This window comes from Passer domesticus, chromosome 2 (assembly GCF_036417665.1).
Source record: "Passer domesticus isolate bPasDom1 chromosome 2, bPasDom1.hap1, whole genome shotgun sequence".
Taxonomy (NCBI): Eukaryota; Metazoa; Chordata; class Aves; order Passeriformes; family Passeridae; genus Passer; species Passer domesticus.
The window spans coordinates 109,123,247-109,140,917 of NC_087475.1; the positions used below are offsets into that span (position 1 = coordinate 109,123,247).

The 17,671-nt window shown below is 41.2% G+C and overlaps 1 protein-coding gene across 9 annotated transcripts in view; it reads left to right on the forward strand.

Annotated features, from left to right (window-relative positions):
* Window positions 1-17,671, forward strand: part of MYH15 (myosin heavy chain 15) — a 46,372-nt gene that overhangs the window by 18,028 nt on the left and 10,673 nt on the right. For all 9 annotated transcript variants that reach the window (XM_064410575.1, XM_064410578.1, XM_064410582.1 and 6 more), the window contains 18 exons: window positions 719-898; window positions 2,171-2,303; window positions 4,097-4,164; window positions 5,577-5,664; window positions 5,892-6,009; window positions 6,240-6,363; window positions 7,050-7,186; window positions 7,563-7,818; window positions 8,254-8,496; window positions 9,099-9,275; window positions 9,798-9,943; window positions 10,518-10,608; window positions 11,572-11,961; window positions 12,945-13,071; window positions 14,180-14,298; window positions 14,746-14,942; window positions 15,984-16,333; window positions 16,895-17,019. In XM_064410575.1, coding sequence (XP_064266645.1) covers window positions 719-898; window positions 2,171-2,303; window positions 4,097-4,164; window positions 5,577-5,664; window positions 5,892-6,009; window positions 6,240-6,363; window positions 7,050-7,186; window positions 7,563-7,818; window positions 8,254-8,496; window positions 9,099-9,275; window positions 9,798-9,943; window positions 10,518-10,608; window positions 11,572-11,961; window positions 12,945-13,071; window positions 14,180-14,298; window positions 14,746-14,942; window positions 15,984-16,333; window positions 16,895-17,019 — 3,069 coding nt within the window. The remainder of the gene's footprint in view (window positions 1-718; window positions 899-2,170; window positions 2,304-4,096; window positions 4,165-5,576; window positions 5,665-5,891; window positions 6,010-6,239; window positions 6,364-7,049; window positions 7,187-7,562; window positions 7,819-8,253; window positions 8,497-9,098; window positions 9,276-9,797; window positions 9,944-10,517; window positions 10,609-11,571; window positions 11,962-12,944; window positions 13,072-14,179; window positions 14,299-14,745; window positions 14,943-15,983; window positions 16,334-16,894; window positions 17,020-17,671) is intronic.

Here is a 17,671-nt window from a genome sequence, read left to right on the forward strand (position 1 = left end):
TCCTGTGAGACTCCACTTTCTCACATTACATGCTAACGTGCTAAGTCCTTTGTGCTCTTTCTACCCTGAAAAGAAAAGAAACCTCTCACCACTTCCCCAGCATGGGATATGCCTTTCCTTTTCCCTTTTTTGGGAGTATAATGTGGTCCTGGGGAGGAGAGCTGTCCTCTGCTCTATAACCTGTCTTTGTATCTCTTTCTGTCATATTTTATGGCATAGCATCTAACCCTGCTGATCTGTGAGGAAACATGAAATTTTGCATCTTGCATTAGCAGGAAATTCGTAACAGCAGAAATAGAAAGTCTGATTATTAAGTGGTCTTCTATTTGATCACTTTCTTGTCCAAGGACAGAATATGTGTGCATGATCCTAATCCCTCAAAACCAATCTGCCCAGTGCTACAAGGTTCATTCATCTCTTCTGAGACATGAATGATAAAATGCTATTTAGTTCAGCTGCCTGGAAAGATAAGTCAGACTTTCTCTGGAAGCTGTCATAAAGCCTCCTAAGGCAGAAGTGACATACTGAACAGTCAAAGGTGACATACTGAATAGTCAGTGGGGTGGTTACTGTTTTAACAGAATAACAAAAACTTCCTCCTCAGGTTAAGAAGAAATTTTGCAGGCTTAACATTCCATCAAATAAAACTTACAGGCTGCATAGCCACTGAAAGAAGGTAGCCTAAACTTTTCTCAACAAAGATCTTTTAAATCCACAGCCACTGGGAATCCTGTCTATCCTTGAAGAGGAGTGCATGTTCCCAAAAGCTACAGATATGACATTCAAATCCAAACTTTATGACAACCATCTTGGCAAGTCACCCAATCTACAGAAGCCCAGGCCTGATAAGAAAAGGAAATACGAAGCTCACTTTGAACTCCTTCATTATGCTGGCGCAGTAAGTTCCTCTGCTGGCAGGCAGACTTTGTGTCAGAAGTCTTCCAGGTGGGGTTTGGCTGTAGCACACAACAGGGGAGGGTGGGAAGGGTAAAGAGGGGAAGAAAGGAAAGATGAGAAGTACAAGTGCTGCAGCAGAGTAAGATGCCACCAGACTCCAGGATATCTGCTCCTTAGATGCACAAATAGAATGAAATAAACTGAGGAGGGCTAATAGTACTTTTGCTGAAAGTATGCCTTGCTTTGCCTTTATCACTTTTCCTCCAGTCTGAGTAAGACTAGTAATTAAATAGCAGCAGCATCTAACTTTTCACCTCAGTTTCCTGGAAAAATGAACTAATTTCTTCTTTAACTTAAGGGATAGTTGTAAAAAAAAAAATTAAAATCACTTTTTACTTATTTTAGAACCAGTGTGTCAAAATAGCAAAAGGAAGTGTGGTTAGCTTTGATGTATACTGGTTAGCTTTCAGTATACAGTTTCACTGGTGATGAGGTGAATGAGAACATAATCCAGTACTGTGATATGCAAGCCAAAACTTGTCCAGTTTTGAAGTTCTGTTTTCAGACCAGATAGGCAGAAAGAATTTGAGAGGGTCACAGGAATTTTTTAATCAAACTATAATTGATAAGAAGCCTGCATAGCAGAGCAGGAATTTACCTGATGCTGTTAATTTCAAATTATAATTGAGCATTAAGCTAATTTTGTAATTATTAAGAGAAATAATGCTGATCTTGGTACTTATCTGCGATTGCTAATGCATTCAGCAAAGAAAATTAGAATTTCTATTCCCTTGTGGTACTGATAATGGAACATATCTTCCCACTAAACAGAGCTGTGGCAAAGTCCTGGAGTTAGTTTGTAATCATTAAGATTCTATTAGAAAACCCTAATTATTCCAGCATAGCATGCTATTTTGAAGTTAAATTATTACTTGTGTGATTTATACTTCAGCACTTTTTAATAGTGATCCTGGGACACCAATGCCACATGGTATCTCCACAGATAACCACATGGAGTCCATGAGAAGATTTAGGGACCAGATAGTTTGGAAGAGGTGTGTGGGATTCACATGCTAATTATTAGGAAGAGAGGTTTGGGAATTAGCAAGCAGAGAACTGGAGAGGAAGTGAGGAAAACCAGGGCAGCTGGTACTGCTTTGAGCACAGCTCTTCACACAAAGTCATTGGCTTCATGCCAAACTGCAACGACCTGCTGGCTGCTCTGAAGGGGAACATTGGCAACCTCTGGTTTGTTTTCAATGCCTTCCTGTAGGTTCCCTACAACATCATTGGGTGGCTTGAGAAGAACAAGGACCCGCTTAATGAAACCGTAGTAGGAATTTTCCAGAAATCCTCCAACAAGCTCCTGGCAAGCTTGTTTGAAAGCTACATTGGTGCTGACAGTGGTAAGCAGAACCAGCTCACATGGGCTTCCTTTGGCTTTTGCGATGTGTGCTTGGGAATGACTTTCAGAAACTAAGCAATTCTCTCAACTGCAATTGCCTCAATGCTATATGGGGTAGTGACTAATTATTTTGATGTGCACAGCAGCTGTAGGAGTTTGCCATTACTGCTTTGAGAAGGAGACAATTAACTCAGCTAGGCTGAATATATAGTACCTCTGAGCAAGGAAAGCTGTGTTGTGAATAATCCAGTGGGAATTTGAGTATGCAAGTGTTCAGATATGCAGCCAAGTGTTGCAAAAAAGATTGTGTACATAAATGCCAATGAAAAAGAATAGCTCTTGTTTCTCATGCTGTAGTACTCCTTGCTTGCCCCCCTGAAATAAATAAGAAATACCAAGTTTGAGAGGGAGTTTCGGAATATTTTATTGGATTAGTGGCAAGTACACACTGGAAGTACCAGAACACCACCCCACATTGGTCATAGTAGAAGGCTTTGCCAATATGTCTTCCTTTCTGCTAGCTGCTGTTTTTCTTTTGTTTGACAACGTACATTGTACTAATGTACAATGTAATAATGTATATCTGAGGATATATTTAATCTCTATCCTTTACATAAAAGTCTTTTATTTGTGAGATGACAAGTAGCAAACATTCAGAAAATTGATCTTAAGTAAATAACTGGTATTCATTACAAAGATGTAGTTCTTATGCCCTGAAGTTATAATCACTTACAGCCTGTTTATCAGAAACCTCATTTCAAGAGATGCTCTCGTCGTTTATCACATGACACTTTCCTAGGAGGCAAGCAGGCTGAAGACTTTGTAATGAATGAGATGAAGCTGAATGTAAATAACAAACATCCTGCCATAAGCAAATCCTTGCAAGTTACTAACTGTCTATTTGCCTGTGGATATTCCTGTCTGTCTGAATACTACCTTGATTTTCTTTGGTGTCAGGAGAAAGGAACAGCCTGTCCAGATTAGCCTTTTTCCACTCTCAACAGTATCACCTTCTGAAAGGAAAAAGGCTGTGGATAACTGCATCAAGCACATTTCACTCTTCACTTCTCCTTTTATGTTGAGGTGACACCATGACAGATCTCCTGGGAATGATCTAATGGCCCACTGCTTAAGAAAGCTGCAGCAGCTGCTGTACATTTTTCGGTCCTGTCATGAACCTGTGAAACTTTGTAAAGGTCTTGTCAGAAACTAACATTCCTTGGGAGGATCTGAGTGATTTTGACTCCAAAGTTTTAAGCAAAATTCAGGGGATGCAAAGTTACTATATCTAAAATTATAAATATTTATCTCTCTCTATTCTAGACAAATCTTACTTGCACAAGTTCACTGTCTGCATAGCAGAGGTTTCTATACAGTACAATGTGCAGTACAAATTTTCTGTAAGCATTATTTTTCTTTAAGTTTTTCCTTTTTCTACATCATCTCACCCTATGGAGTCTTTGATGAACTACAAATTGCTTTTGTTAAAAGATTTTTCTGCCATATTCATATTTATGGGCTTTTCTGCATAAGAAATGATGCAGCATAGATATGAAATGCAAATGCAATCCAGGAAGTTTACTGTGGTCTTTGACAAAATTCCTAACTATGGACAGAGAGCTGCAAATGTGTGATGTATCACGCATGATTTTCAGAAATGTCGTGTTTAAAATTTGAGCAATCAGAGCCTTTTAGTCAAATAGAGCAGTGCTGTTAAAATGGTCTGTTTTCCACACTCTGGCTGCACCCCTTACTGAAATATGGATTGGTTTATGCTTCTTTTTTCCTCCTTAGGTGACCAGGGTGGAGAAAAGAAACGCAAGAAAGGTGCTTCGTTCCAAACAGTGTCCTCATTGCACAAGGTTTGCTACCTCTCTACACCTGGTGGTTTGAGTTAAGACAATGTGTTGAAGAAGAATGCTAAGGGCTGTAATGGATAGGAAAAAATTGGAATCCAAGATTGAAATTTGACTTGTGGACAGGGTTAATGACCTTGGCTAAAGAAATACGCTGCTATTAAAACTGCATGCCAGGGGCTGCTCCATTTCATCATCTTGGAGCAGTCAGGACATTGTTCTTTTTACTGTGTTTGAGAAAGTTTCACAAAATGGAGCCAACAACCTATATCACTTATTTTGTTGCTTACAGCTTCATGCTTGTCTCTGGAATAGGAACTGATTACAAGTAATTTGCTAGTCCCTATCTGATTACTGCTTGTAATTGGATCCTAGGGTTAGAGCAGACATGGAAAACAAAAGCTGTTGAATGAAGTGGCATGAAGCCTTTTCTTTCCTCAGTTACTCTCTTCTTCTGGGACTGCCATGTGCTCCTGGTGGAAGCTGTCATTATGAATCATGGCTGAGGGGAAAATGGGTCTCTTTACCATTTTTTACCATTACTACCATTTCTATAGGTAACATTGAGGAAGCTGTAAGGTAAACCTCAGGTTGGGAAGGATGTAGTTACCCACTAAACATGCAATTTTATTTTGTTTGGAGATACTCCCCATGAAGGGAAATCACAGGAAACAAAGACCTGTGTCTTACCAGCTGAAGAGGTATAAAGGCAGCTGAAGGGGCACTCAGACAATAATTAATAAGCCACAAATAGAAGCCCACTTTCCAGTACACAAGCTGTTAGTATCCAGCTCAGACTGTTTGTTGTCCTGACTGGCACATGAGGAATCTGCAGTTTGCACAGTTGTGCTGATGGCATTTCATTCCACCTCCCATGGTCTCCATTTTCTACTTACTGGACAAAACACTTTCCCCAGAGCCTGGTGATCACTGAATGGTTGGCTTCTTATGAGCTAGCTTGCTGTCTGCCTGGGACATGTCTGATTAAGACTGATAGAGGGAAAATGTTTGGCCAGGAGACAAAACCCAGCCTTTATGAGGAACAGGTGGAAAATGTGAGCTCTTCCCACTGAGTGGGGAAGTGGCTAGGCAAAGATGCAGTTGGCTTTACCAAAATGCTCCACCAAATGATGCTGAGTCTTGCTTGCTGTTCATCTGGGGTTTTGAAATTCTGGGGTTGTAAGTAAAACACATATCTTCTTTGCTAAAACTGTTGTGGAATCCTATAATAATGTTAAATCATACTTTGGTTTATTTGAACACATTTCTCTCTAATAATTTTGGTAAGCTTATAATTTTGTCAGAGAATTTTTAGAAAAATGATCTTCTTAAATTAACAACCAACAAATCAAAGAAATAGTGATTGGAATTCCACTAAACCGCTAAAGCTAATCATGTTTTTAATGTGTCTGTTCTAGGAAAATTTAAATAAGCTGATGACTAACCTAAAATCTACAGCCCCTCACTTTGTACGATGCATTATCCCAAATGAATCAAAAACTCCAGGTATGAAAAAGACAATAGTCTTAAAATTTTAGAATATTTCACTCTGTCATTTTATTACTTACTTCTGAGTCACCATATTGTACTCAAATACTGTCTGCTTTTTACCTTATCTAATCATGTTGCTCTCTCAGGAGGTGACACCTCATATTTTCCAGTTTCCTTGGGGAAATGAAGATGAAGCCCTGTGGAGAAACTCCTTTTAATTTAGCCTTGTTTTCTCCCTGCAGGCGAAATGGATGCATTCCTTGTTTTGCATCAGCTCCGCTGTAATGGTGTCTTGGAAGGCATCCGCATTTGCCGGAAGGGTTTCCCAAACAGGGTGCTTTATGCTGACTTCAAACAAAGGTAATGCAGAGATATGATCATCTCCTGTTCCATTCAAGTTTACCTTCCATTCAGTTTGTCTGACATGGATGGCAGAATTCTGCTCTTCCTTGTGTCTGTGTAGATACTAAGCAGGAGATCACCCTGGGTGTTTTGGTTTGGGCTTTTTTAAGTTTTTGAGGGAAGAGGGGAAAAAAAATGAAAGCGTAATCTAAGCGCATTTTACACATTTTTCATTTTTTTATTAATAGGTACCGCATCCTGAATCCAGGAGCAATCCCAGAGGATAAGTTTGTGGATAGCAGAAAAGCTGCTGAAAAACTGATGGCATCTTTAGATGTTGACCATACCCAATATCGTTTTGGGCACACCAAGGTAACCGGAAAAGACTATCATTGCTTATGTAAAGAGAAAAGTGATAGATCTGGTATTTAATTTTCAGAATAGGACACTGCAATTTCTGGTGGTGGTGTTTAATGGAGATTTAATAATAGAAGAAACCAGCAAAACAGCAGCAAAGTGATAGTAAGTTCTAAACTGTGCTAGAGGAAATTCAACTCTCTGGCTCAGGTTCCCACAGAGCTTTTATTAGAGCAACTCTACAAGCACACACAGCACCAGCTGATGTTCCATGCCCCTCAGTAAAACAATAGCTTATCTAGTATAATATAGGTACATTCAAACATAGATGGACCACAAGATCAGCTGCATCTTTTGAAATGTGGCCATGTGGAATTCTCACATGATCCCATTAGCAGGGATTTCTGGGAGTCAGGAGTTGTCGTTCAGCTGACCTACTTGGAACCCTGCCACAGCTGAACGGTATTGTGACGATAAAGTAGTTCGGCCTATTCAAAACTGGGGAGAAAAAACCCAGTTTTAAAACAACTCTGGAACTGTACAGTGAAGTCCCTTAGGCAACTAGTATTTGGCCCTCTATACTCACCTAGGTTATAATGTGACAATAAGAATACAGGGTGAATCATTTCAGCAAGGTAGCTGAACTGTAGCTTCAATAGAAATCCTTCTTTGTGGTGAACTGACATCTGTGCATACACCAGGTATTCTTCAAGGCTGGTCTCTTGGGCCATCTAGAAGAAATGAGGGATGAGAGACTTGCGAAAATCTTAACGATGATCCAGGCAAGAGCACGTGGCAGATTGATGCGGATTGAGTTTCAGAAGATAGTGGAGCGCAGGTATGAAGGCACCCCCTTAAATCTTAGCAGATAATAGCAATTACCATTTAATTATAAGTTAAATAGAGCCATTAATTACAGTCCCTAAGGCTATAGATAACCCTAAATTAAAAGCTTTAAATATATGTGTGATAAAAATAATAGCAACTGTATATTAATTGCCTGCAGCTTTGGTGAAAATGAGATTTGGAAATTTTTTGTGTCTCTGAAAATAAAGAGATCTGGAGGAAGTTTCTTGTATCTCTCGGAAATTAGTAAAGGTTCCTAATATTGCTCAGAAAAAAACTATGAAACTGACTGAGAATGAAAACAAAACCCCTCACTTTTTCAATTCAGGCTAAGATTTAGGAAGTTTATTTGTTTTCCTTTAAACCAGGGATGCCCTTCTTGTAATTCAGTGGAACATCCGCGCTTTTATGGCTGTCAAGAACTGGCCTTGGATGAAGCTTTTCTTTAAGATCAAGCCTCTCCTGAAGACTGCAGAAACTGAAAAGGAGATGGCCAATATGAAGGAAGAATTCTTGAAACTGAAGGAGGCCCTGGAAAAATCTGAAGCCCGGAGAAAGGAACTTGAGGAAAAGCAAGTCTCTTTAGTTCAGGAAAAAAATGATTTGCTTCTCCAGCTCCAAGCTGTGAGTAGACATATAGATTTATATACTTATTAGATGTTCTTTGAAACTCAAAGGTTTACAGACTAGAGTGTTAGTGGAATTTAATAAAAATAAGCTGTTGATATTGCCAGAGCCTTTCCAAATTTCAGAGGGGATAGAAGTTCTTATGTTTTAGCACATAACCAAGTGGGCTAACAATGCAAATCTTAACAGATTCTGTTCAAGGCAATGTCTACAGCAGTAACACATGCAAGTCGTCTCGTATGTGAGATAGTCATGCTCACCACTATCTCATCCTGCTCTATAAATTACTTGTCTTCTGAAATCAAGAGTAGAAAATTTTCCTTGTACCACTTTGTTGCTTTGTATCAGGCTCCCTGACCAGTTAAGTCTAGGGGACAAGTAAGGGAGAAACAAAGGTCATTCATTGCTGTCTTCTTCCTTGTGCCACACCAGGAGCAAGACACTCTGGCAGATGCAGAGGAACGTTGTGACTTGTTGATTAAATCCAAGATTCAGCTGGAAGCCAAAGTCAAAGAACTGACAGAGAGAGTTGAGGACGAGGAAGAGATGAATTCTGAGCTGACTTCTAAGAAGAGAAAACTGGAAGATGAGTGTTCTGAGCTCAAGAAGGATATTGATGATCTTGAAATAACACTTGCAAAAGTAGAGAAAGAGAAACATGCTACAGAAAACAAGGTACATTCAGAACTTCACCATGTATTCAATAGAGGCTGGGCATGGATTACCTTTGCAAGAAGTGCTAGGGGTCTTCTGATGGTTTTACACTGTTTGTTACACAGGCTACACTGAAGGGTCAGTAGATACAGTAAGTTGACTTTATGAGGTGAAAATTTTTACCTCTGAGCCTAAGTTTCCTTTTTTTTTTTTTTTTTAAAGTGAGCCCTACTGCACTTCAGATAAAGAATTATATCTATTTATGGCATTTTTAAGTAAACAACCTTCTGCTGTAATTATGAACTCCTCCAGATCTCCTCCTTAAAGCCCATAAATGCAAAAAGCTCATCTCCTACTCCCCCCAGAGAAATTCAGAAGCTGGAGTCCATCAACAAGAGTGACTCTGAAAAGAATTTAGTATGCTTGAAATAATGTACTGCCGCGACACCAAAAACTGGCAGACATTAACTCCCTTGATGACAATTTAATTCAAAAAGCCATGAGCTGCTGAGAGGGGAGAGACCCCTTTCTTTCTCTTGTTTTCCTGCTTACAAATTCAGACCATATAGACATTTAATCCCTTCCTTCAAAATCTTACAAACACATCTTCCTTTCTCACCCAGGTCAAAAATCTGACAGAAGAAATGGCAACACTTGATGAGAATATCAGCAAACTTACCAAGGAGAAAAAGGCCTTGCAGGAATCTCATCAGCAAGTTCTAGATGACCTACAAGCAGAAGAGGACAAGGTCAACACACTGAGCAAAGCTAAAGTGAAACTGGAACAGCAAGTGGATGATGTAAGCTGGCTCTTCCTTTATGTTTCAGGAGGCTTGTTTGACCACCACTTACAGTGGACCTTTCATGAGCCTGAAAGATTGCAAAACTTTGAAATATATTCCTCTCCTTTTAGAAATGTACTCCTTGTACTGTCTGTTAAAGGTATAATTACAGGAACACCACAAAAATTGATCAGTGTTCAGCCTTTCAAAGTATTGCAATAACAAGGGAAACAATCCTCCCAGTTTGCACTTGCAGTGTAACTGGCATGAAGTCAAACAGAATTTTGCCTCTCAGAGAACTGTAATACTTGCACAAATGTAAAGCATAGGCTAACCCTTTTGTTCTATTTCTTTAGCCCCATATGCCCTCTGGCTGCTAGAAAACAAATCCTGTAAATTCCGATGCTTGTGCTTAAGTGCTTCGGCTTCACAGCTCACTAGAACTCAGCACTAGCTCACTAGAACTGGGCACAGCCTACATTCTGACTGTTGTAAACGATCTGTGTTCAATATATTTATTAAGTGACTTTGCTCTTAAAGCTCGAGGGATCACTGGAACAAGAGAAGAAAGTGAGGATGGATCTAGAAAGGGCAAAACGCAAACTGGAAGGGGATTTGAAGCTGACCCAAGAGAGTGTCATGGACTTGGAAAATGATAAACTGCAGATGGAAGAAAAGCTGAAAAAGTAAGAAGTTGATTGTGTTGTACCAAATAAAGCAGCACAGTTACAGTGTCATTTAAGAGCCTTCAGGTGTGTCGTCCTGTTCTGATGGTGGCTGAAAGAAAATTCCATTATGAAAATGTGTAGCCAAGGAGGGAGGCAAAATAACTTGTGTATGCGACACCTGAAACATTAGAATTCATTAAACTTTCCTACATTAAATAAAAGCAATCTAGAAACTTACTAATGTTTTTCATTGCTTAGAGGAGAAAGCTGAAGAAATTCTATAAAGTTGTTCATCCTAACTGTGGTAGTATTGTTAGGAGACCTGACTGTTAAATATGTTTTTCCATTGAGTCTGAAAATAGCGTTGCTTTTGTATGAACCAGTAATATAATAGCACAAATGCATGCAGAGGCTTGGCTTGGAAACTGCTGCTCAGAGAAAAATGTGTTTCCATGCAAATCGCAATACATGAGAATTGTTTTCATTTTTAGATACGTTAGAAGTTTTATTGAACAACTCTTTAAAAATTTAAAAATCCTAACTTGAAGCTTCAAGGCAAATTGTCACAGTAGGATTTTCCTTTCTGTGCCAGGAAAGAATTCGAAATGAGCCAGCTGAATTCCAAGATAGAAGATGAACAAGCTATAGTGATGCAGCTGCAGAAGAAGATCAAGGAGCTTCAGGTCAGCTTGCTTTTTTATCGTATATCTTAGGATGAGTTTCTCTTTGTGCCTCACTGAAAGACCTTGCAGAAACTTTTCATGGCTAGCTGCAGCTCCTCTTTGAGACACAAAGTGGTACATCTCCATAACTTCCCAGAGAGATTCCTTTTTTCCCTCAGGATGGTTGCTCTATAATGTTTCCTCCCAGTAGCAGGACAGATGACCACAGAATGGTCAGTGGTTTCAGGCAAGGCAGAAAGGCTCTGGTGTTTTGTTTTAAGTAATTTTGTTCCAAACCATGGAGGCAAGGGTAGTTACTGGAGAGAAGTTCAGCAGTGATAAACATGGATTCGAAATTTAGAAAAAATATTAAAACACACAGGAAATTTTCTACAGACGTTAAAAGGCCAAGGAAATTCAGCACAGTCCAAACACAATGTCTGGACCCAAAAATAACAGCTCCAACTTTTTTATTAATAAAGAATATTTGTATAACTTGGATGTTAAGTGGAGATTGGTGAAAACAATCTTATAAGAAAAAAGACTGCTTCAAACAAATAGTCATTATCCAGGCAGTTCTACACACTGCTGTATTGAAACCCTGTCTTAACACTCCTAGAGAGAAATTACTCCAGTCATGGAAGTCTTAAAATGAGAATTTGTTGCTGTTACTCCTACTAGCATGTGACTCCTCACATGTATTTCAGCTGAATGTCAAACCTGTGAACATAAGGTCAATGCAGTGGAACTATATGTCTTGAATTAGAACTTGCAGCACAATCTACTGCAAGCAAGATGTGACTCACCATCATTACTGTAGCTCAGGATCTGATTTACTGGCACAAATGGGCAAGTCCATTAACTGCTGAGCTTCTGCAGTGAGGTAAAATGTGGGCTGGCAGAGGATTTGACAGTTTGTAAGTTGCCTCATGGTCTTCTGATGGGAATAGCACTGACCCAAAAGTGTTCATGGTTCTCTGGCAGGCTCGTATAGAAGAACTAGAAGAGGAGCTGGAAGCAGAAAGAGCTGCTCGAGCCAAGGTGGAAAAGCAGAGATCAGATTTGGCCCGAGAGCTGGAGGAACTGAGCGAGCGGCTTGAGGAGGCTGGGGGAGCCACAGCTGCCCAGCTGGAGATGAACAAGAAGCGCGAGGCAGAGTTCTTGAAGCTGCGGCGGGACCTGGAGGAGGCCACGCTGCACTACGAGGCCACGGCCGCCGCGCTGAGGAAGAAGCACGCGGACAGCGTGGCTGAGATGGGGGAGCAGCTGGACAACCTGCAGAGGGTCAAGCAGAAACTGGAGAAGGAGAAAAGCGAGCTGAAGATGGAAGTGGACGATCTGTCATCCAACATGGAGCAGATGGTCAAGGGGAAAGTAAGGGTCCTGAGGCTTCCCAAAGCCCCCAAAGTCATGGGTAGCTAAGGCTGGTCTGAAGGTTTCCCAGGACACCTGCTATGGCTGAAGTGCTTTAGAAGGTGGTGTCCTGCATCATGTCTCCCTCACCTAGCTGCTGATATAACCCTTCTTGCCTAGAGATGGGACAGGAATTAAGATGGCCTGTCTGAAACACACAGTGCATCCTCAGTCCCAGGCATATTGTTTATCCATGTATCTCAGGGCACAAAAACCTGTGTTTTACCCCAAGTAAATTAGGGTCCTCCAGGCTGGTGACAACTGGAGTGATGCCATCCAAGTCAGGACATATCTCACCCTAAGCAGAGTCTTTTCAGATCCTGCTCTTGGTTCACAGTTTTGATCCATGTTAGCACAGAATGAAAAGCAAAGGCTTGTATGATCACACAAAATGTATTTTCACTTCCTACAGCAGAATTGTGGATTTTATTTCCTGAGTAGATAATCTCAGTAGCTTTCAGAACACTCGAAATAGATTTCTTTCAGTGCAAGTGAGGAAAAGAAATGTCAGTATTTTCAGAGTTAGAAAGCTGTCATCAAACCCAATTTATGATAAATGGCAATTAAAGCAGAATCAGTAGAGCAATTTTCATTGGAGGTGATTTTCCCATCTAGCAATTAAGAAGTGGATATGCCTGAACTTCATAGGCATGTGACTGCTGCTGAAGTTCTTGCAGAGCCTTTTTACAGTGTTGCTTACATCCAGAACACAGTCCAGGGAAAACAAACGGGGAAGGTGATCTGATAGGGAGTCCCATGTCCTGGGATCGTAGACATGGGGCTGCTCCTCCCTGCTCTGCTACTGTGATATTTATGTCTTTGCTGTCTGCCATTCTTCTGAAAGACAAACACACAGAAAAAATGATACATTTTGAAGGCTAGACCTTCCAAATGGTTGTCTGGAGGTTACAACTTTCTTTGTCTTTTCTCCTGATTCCCATTAGGCCAATGCAGAGAAGCTTTGTCGCACATATGAAGACCATCTGAACGAGACAAAAACAAAACTGGAAGAAATGACTCGCCTCATGAATGACCTTACTACTCAAAAGACTAAACTTCAGAGTGAGAATGGTATGTGCATGTTCTGCCCAGATAGAGTGTTTCCCAGGAATTTATCAGGGCACCTCTCCACTGCATAAGTGAGATGTGTTCTGCAATGGCATCTTCTCTGAAAGTGGCAGGGTTGGGATTGCTGAGTGGAGCAGCTTTGTGTCTTTTGACATTTCTGTCCTTAGTATTCTTATAACCTTGGTGGGGACACCTTGCCTTAGACTGGCTTTTAAAACAAGCCTATACCCACATTTATCAGCATAGAGTGATACCGTCTCACGAGCCAAAATGCATGTGCCAGCTCGCAACCCATGATGTGCCAGGCTACCTATTGTTTCAGGAACAAGGATATGTGCATCTAGAAATACTGGTGGGAAAAAGGAGTTGGGCCTGTGTGAATCCCATCTTTCTCAACCTGACCTTGAGCATTGCACCCTAGATGATGTTCACATATCCTCTAACTTCTTGCTACCTTTCTGGCCAGAGCAGTATTATTTAATTTCTGCATTCTCATCAGATACCATTGTTCTGTGTATTTTCAAAGACATATTTTTCATTCACTGTTAGTTGTAACTTCTGTATCTCCAGTGAGATTGTGGTTTTTGCCCTGCAGTGACACAGTTCTTGTACCCAATGAAGTTTTCCTTGTGTATTAATGTGTTCTGTATACTGGTCTTTATGAGGTTCTAAGGGTGCTTTGCAGCCCTCTGAAAAGAAGTCTGTGGAAAAGCAATATAAAATAGTGAAAAAAAATAAAACCAGCTGCAACCGCCCATGAAAGTAAACATCAGTGTAGTCTGATCCACAAAATGAAGTAAAATTAATGAATCAAGCTATTGACATTACAATAAACCCCAACTGACCAAACAAGAAAACTCAAGTCAGTAAACCCACCCAAAAAGGGGGAAAAATAAAATCGAAGAAAAACTATCCTGGTGAAGTATCTGATGGTTACAATTTTGGAAGAAGCAACAGGTCAATCACAATCAACAGGTCAATCATAATAACTATGAATTCTTTTCCTCAGTAGAATTGGACAGGTGGAAATACGATTTTTGACCACAACTTTGTCATTTCAACATCTTGCTCTTTTTTTGTTTGTTTGTTTATTTGTCAAATCTTGTGGCAGGTGAGTTTACTAGACAACTTGAAGAGAAGGAGTCACTGATAAGTCAGCTGTCCCGGGGAAAAACATCCTTTACACAACAGATTGAAGAACTTAAGAGACAGCTAGAAGAGGAAACCAAGGTAATGCTTTATCTGTGTCCCATTCCTTGAAATGGAATGGCAAAAAGTGTTCATATGTAGCTTAGATAAAAGCTGAAATGAGACGTAGGTGTGACAATGATTCCTACTAATTGACCCTGACTGAGGCAAGTAACAAGAGAAGAGTTTGGGAAAATCATTGGCATACATAAATGCTAAATAAAACTTATCCAAAATCTCCGATCTTACATCTTAAAAGTTTGGGTTGTTTTTCCAAAGTTGTTAAATTATCCTCAGTCTTGATAGCTTCTTCCTCATTCACCAGTTAGGGATGACTTCAAACAATTTTCACCTCACTTGACCTCGACTGTCAAAGACAGAGGCAAAAAGGAAAAAAGAAGCTTAAGCCTTATTTGAATTTCTAGGGGCTGTTTGTTTTGGTTTTGCTATAGGTAACCTTGCAATGTTGTGGACTTTCTATCCCTGCAGTCCAAGAATGCCCTGGCTCATGCCCTGCAAGCAGCCAGGCATGACTGTGATCTCTTGAGGGAGCAGTATGAGGAGGAGCAGGAAGCCAAGGCAGAGCTGCAGCGGGCTCTCTCCAAGGGAAATGCAGAAGTGGCACAGTGGAGAACAAAGTATGAGACTGATGCCATTCAGAGAACTGAGGAGCTGGAAGATGCCAAGTGAGTTATGTGGGTTTCAGCATGCCCTTGACTGGCAGAACTGTGCTCACCGAGTCTTATTGTGTGCTAAGAAAATAGGGTTGGAAAATTTCCTGGTTGGAAAGTCCCTCTGACTCAATGCTGTAATTTAGGGCTGTCCTTCTGTTCTTCTTATTGCTTGGGCAGGTCAGTGTTTCTGATGAGTGCTTGTCTCTGGAGCAGTGGCTATGGATACAGGGGTTTATTTGAGAGCCAACAAAATAAGATAGTCCTACTTAGTTACGTCACACTCTCTTTGCCCCGGGCCAGTACTATGTTTCCTTAGTATTGACTTTCCCTTCCCACTGGGAGATGACGGCAGCCCTGGGAAAGTAGGGCAGAAAGTCATGTTGGTTCACACTGTACAGCTGCTCCCAGTTACCAGGCTCAGGTTGCTGGGCAAGGTCTCTGAACATCTCCAAATTCTGCCTCTGCACATCTCCAATCTGCAGGGTCTTACCATACTTGCAGCATATTTTCTTAATGTAGTATCTCCCAATCCTCTTTCTAGGCTATCCTTTTTTTTTTTTTCCAGCACCTGCTCTTGCCAGGACTCCCTGTTTTCCCAATCTAAATTGTCTATGAGAAAAATCCCAGGCCATGACCAGCCTCCTAACTGGTGGTTGTCTTATATCTCTTAATTGGAGAAAAATGACACTGTCATTTAGAGCAGGTCTTATAAAAAATGTACAACCAGCCCATACTGGTTACAGCTAGTAAGTAGCTAGCTGGTGCCTGAGAGTTCAGAAGTTCAATTTCAAATTTTCACAGACACACAACAAAATGTTTTGCCACATACCAGTATTCACAATTTAAGCTGTTTTTTTCCCATCATAGCCCCTTCTCTCTAGAGGCTCAACTTCCCTCTCTGTTCCTCTTCCCCTTGCCCCATCCTCATCCTCACTCCCTCCGTGTTTTCACTTTCAGAACTGATTTACTGAGTTATTGCTTTGGTGTCAGTTTTTTTGGATAACACGGCCGCAGTGACACTTGGTCATTTCACTGTGTCTTCCCACCTGGTAGGAAGAAGCTTGCTGCTCGCCTGCAAGAAGCTGAGGAAGCAATTGAGGCAGCCAATGCCAAGTGCTCCTCTCTGGAAAAGACAAAGCACAGGCTGCAGAATGAGCTGGAAGACATGATGATTGACCTGGAGAAGGCCAACTCAGCAGCTGCCTCCCTGGACAAGAAGCAGCGTGGTTTTGACAAGATCATCAGTGACTGGAAGCAGAAGTACGAGGAGTCACAGGCAGAGCTGGAGGCTTCCCAGAAGGAGGCCCGTGGCCTTAGCACTGAGCTCTTCAAGCTGAAGAATGCCTATGAGGAGACACTGGACCACCTGGAGACTTTGAAAAGGGAAAACAAGAACCTCCAAGGTAGGCTTCATTCAGGTCCTGCAGCCAGTGCAAGAGCCACATCAGTAGATGGCTGGAGGGATGCAGGTGCCCTGCAGCAGCTGTGGGGAAGGATGTTTATCTCATTCTGAGATGACCTTTCCGATGCCATTTGAGACACTGATGCTGCCAGTAAATGTTTTGCACATGGAGACTGGTATGGCCAGAGCATAGAAGGCTTCCCTTTGCCCCCTGTCAATGAAACTCACTGGCAGAGGAGGCAGTCTCAAGGGAGGAACAAGAAAGATGATAGAGGTGCAGTGGATGAAGCCTAAAGAGCAGAGCATGGTGTTCCTAACCTACAGATCACAGATAAAAACTAAATCACTATAGCCACTTCTAAAAGCAATCACAAGAAAAGCTGTGCCTTCAAGTTGTTCAGGTAAAAAAAATCTTGCTGTAAGTAAAAATAAGGCAGGGCTCTTGTACAGAGGAGCCCTTGAGGCAGCAGTTTGAGGCATAGGTCCTCTATTCACACACCATGAACTGCAGGATGTTCCAAACTCTCTGTTTGCTAAATCCATCCATCCTCTTTTGTTTCAGAGGAGATTTCTGATCTGACCAATCAGATTAGTGAAGGAAACAAGAGCCTCCATGAAATAGAAAAAATCAAGAAGCAGGTTGAGCAAGAGAAGTCAGAAGTTCAGCTGGCTCTGGAAGAAGCAGAGGTAAGGAAAGAAAGCTCAAGGGCAAAGGAAGAGGGTGTCTTTATCAGGATTTTCCATCATTTTCATCTGCTCTACTTTCCCAGAGCACATCTTCCTTCCATAGCTTCCATAGCGCTGTCAAAAAGCTTCCCAGCTGGGAAGAATATATCAGCTCTTTGAGGGATCTAAGGGGCACATTTTACTTTCCTGGCCTGTGTGGAATGGATTTCTAAATCTCAGTGGTGTTAGAAACTAACAAAACTGATGATGTATTTTACGCTGAATATGAAAGAAATGGGTTAATGCAGATTTCCTCCCATTCTTGTGAATTTGAGTCTCTGGCAATCACTGCTGGTGACAAAGAATTTCCACGTGCTTTTCCCACTAATATGTTGTGGCTCCTGGTCATGATGTGTGTATTTGACTGACCCGCTGCATGTTGGCAGGAGATCAGCAGGGATTTTGTACAGCTTTGTTTTCACAGTCCTCATTCTGTTTCCTCATTCTTTTGATGGAAGACTAGCTAAGCTTGTGCAGGTGTTCTCCCCTTCAGAGAACACCTCCCAAAATATGATGCTCAGTTCTGTGCTTTAGTTCCTGTTCAGTGAGAGCAGCAGGGAAACAGAATGACACTGAGCCTGGCTTATGTGAGACCTGAAAGTCAGAGGCCTTG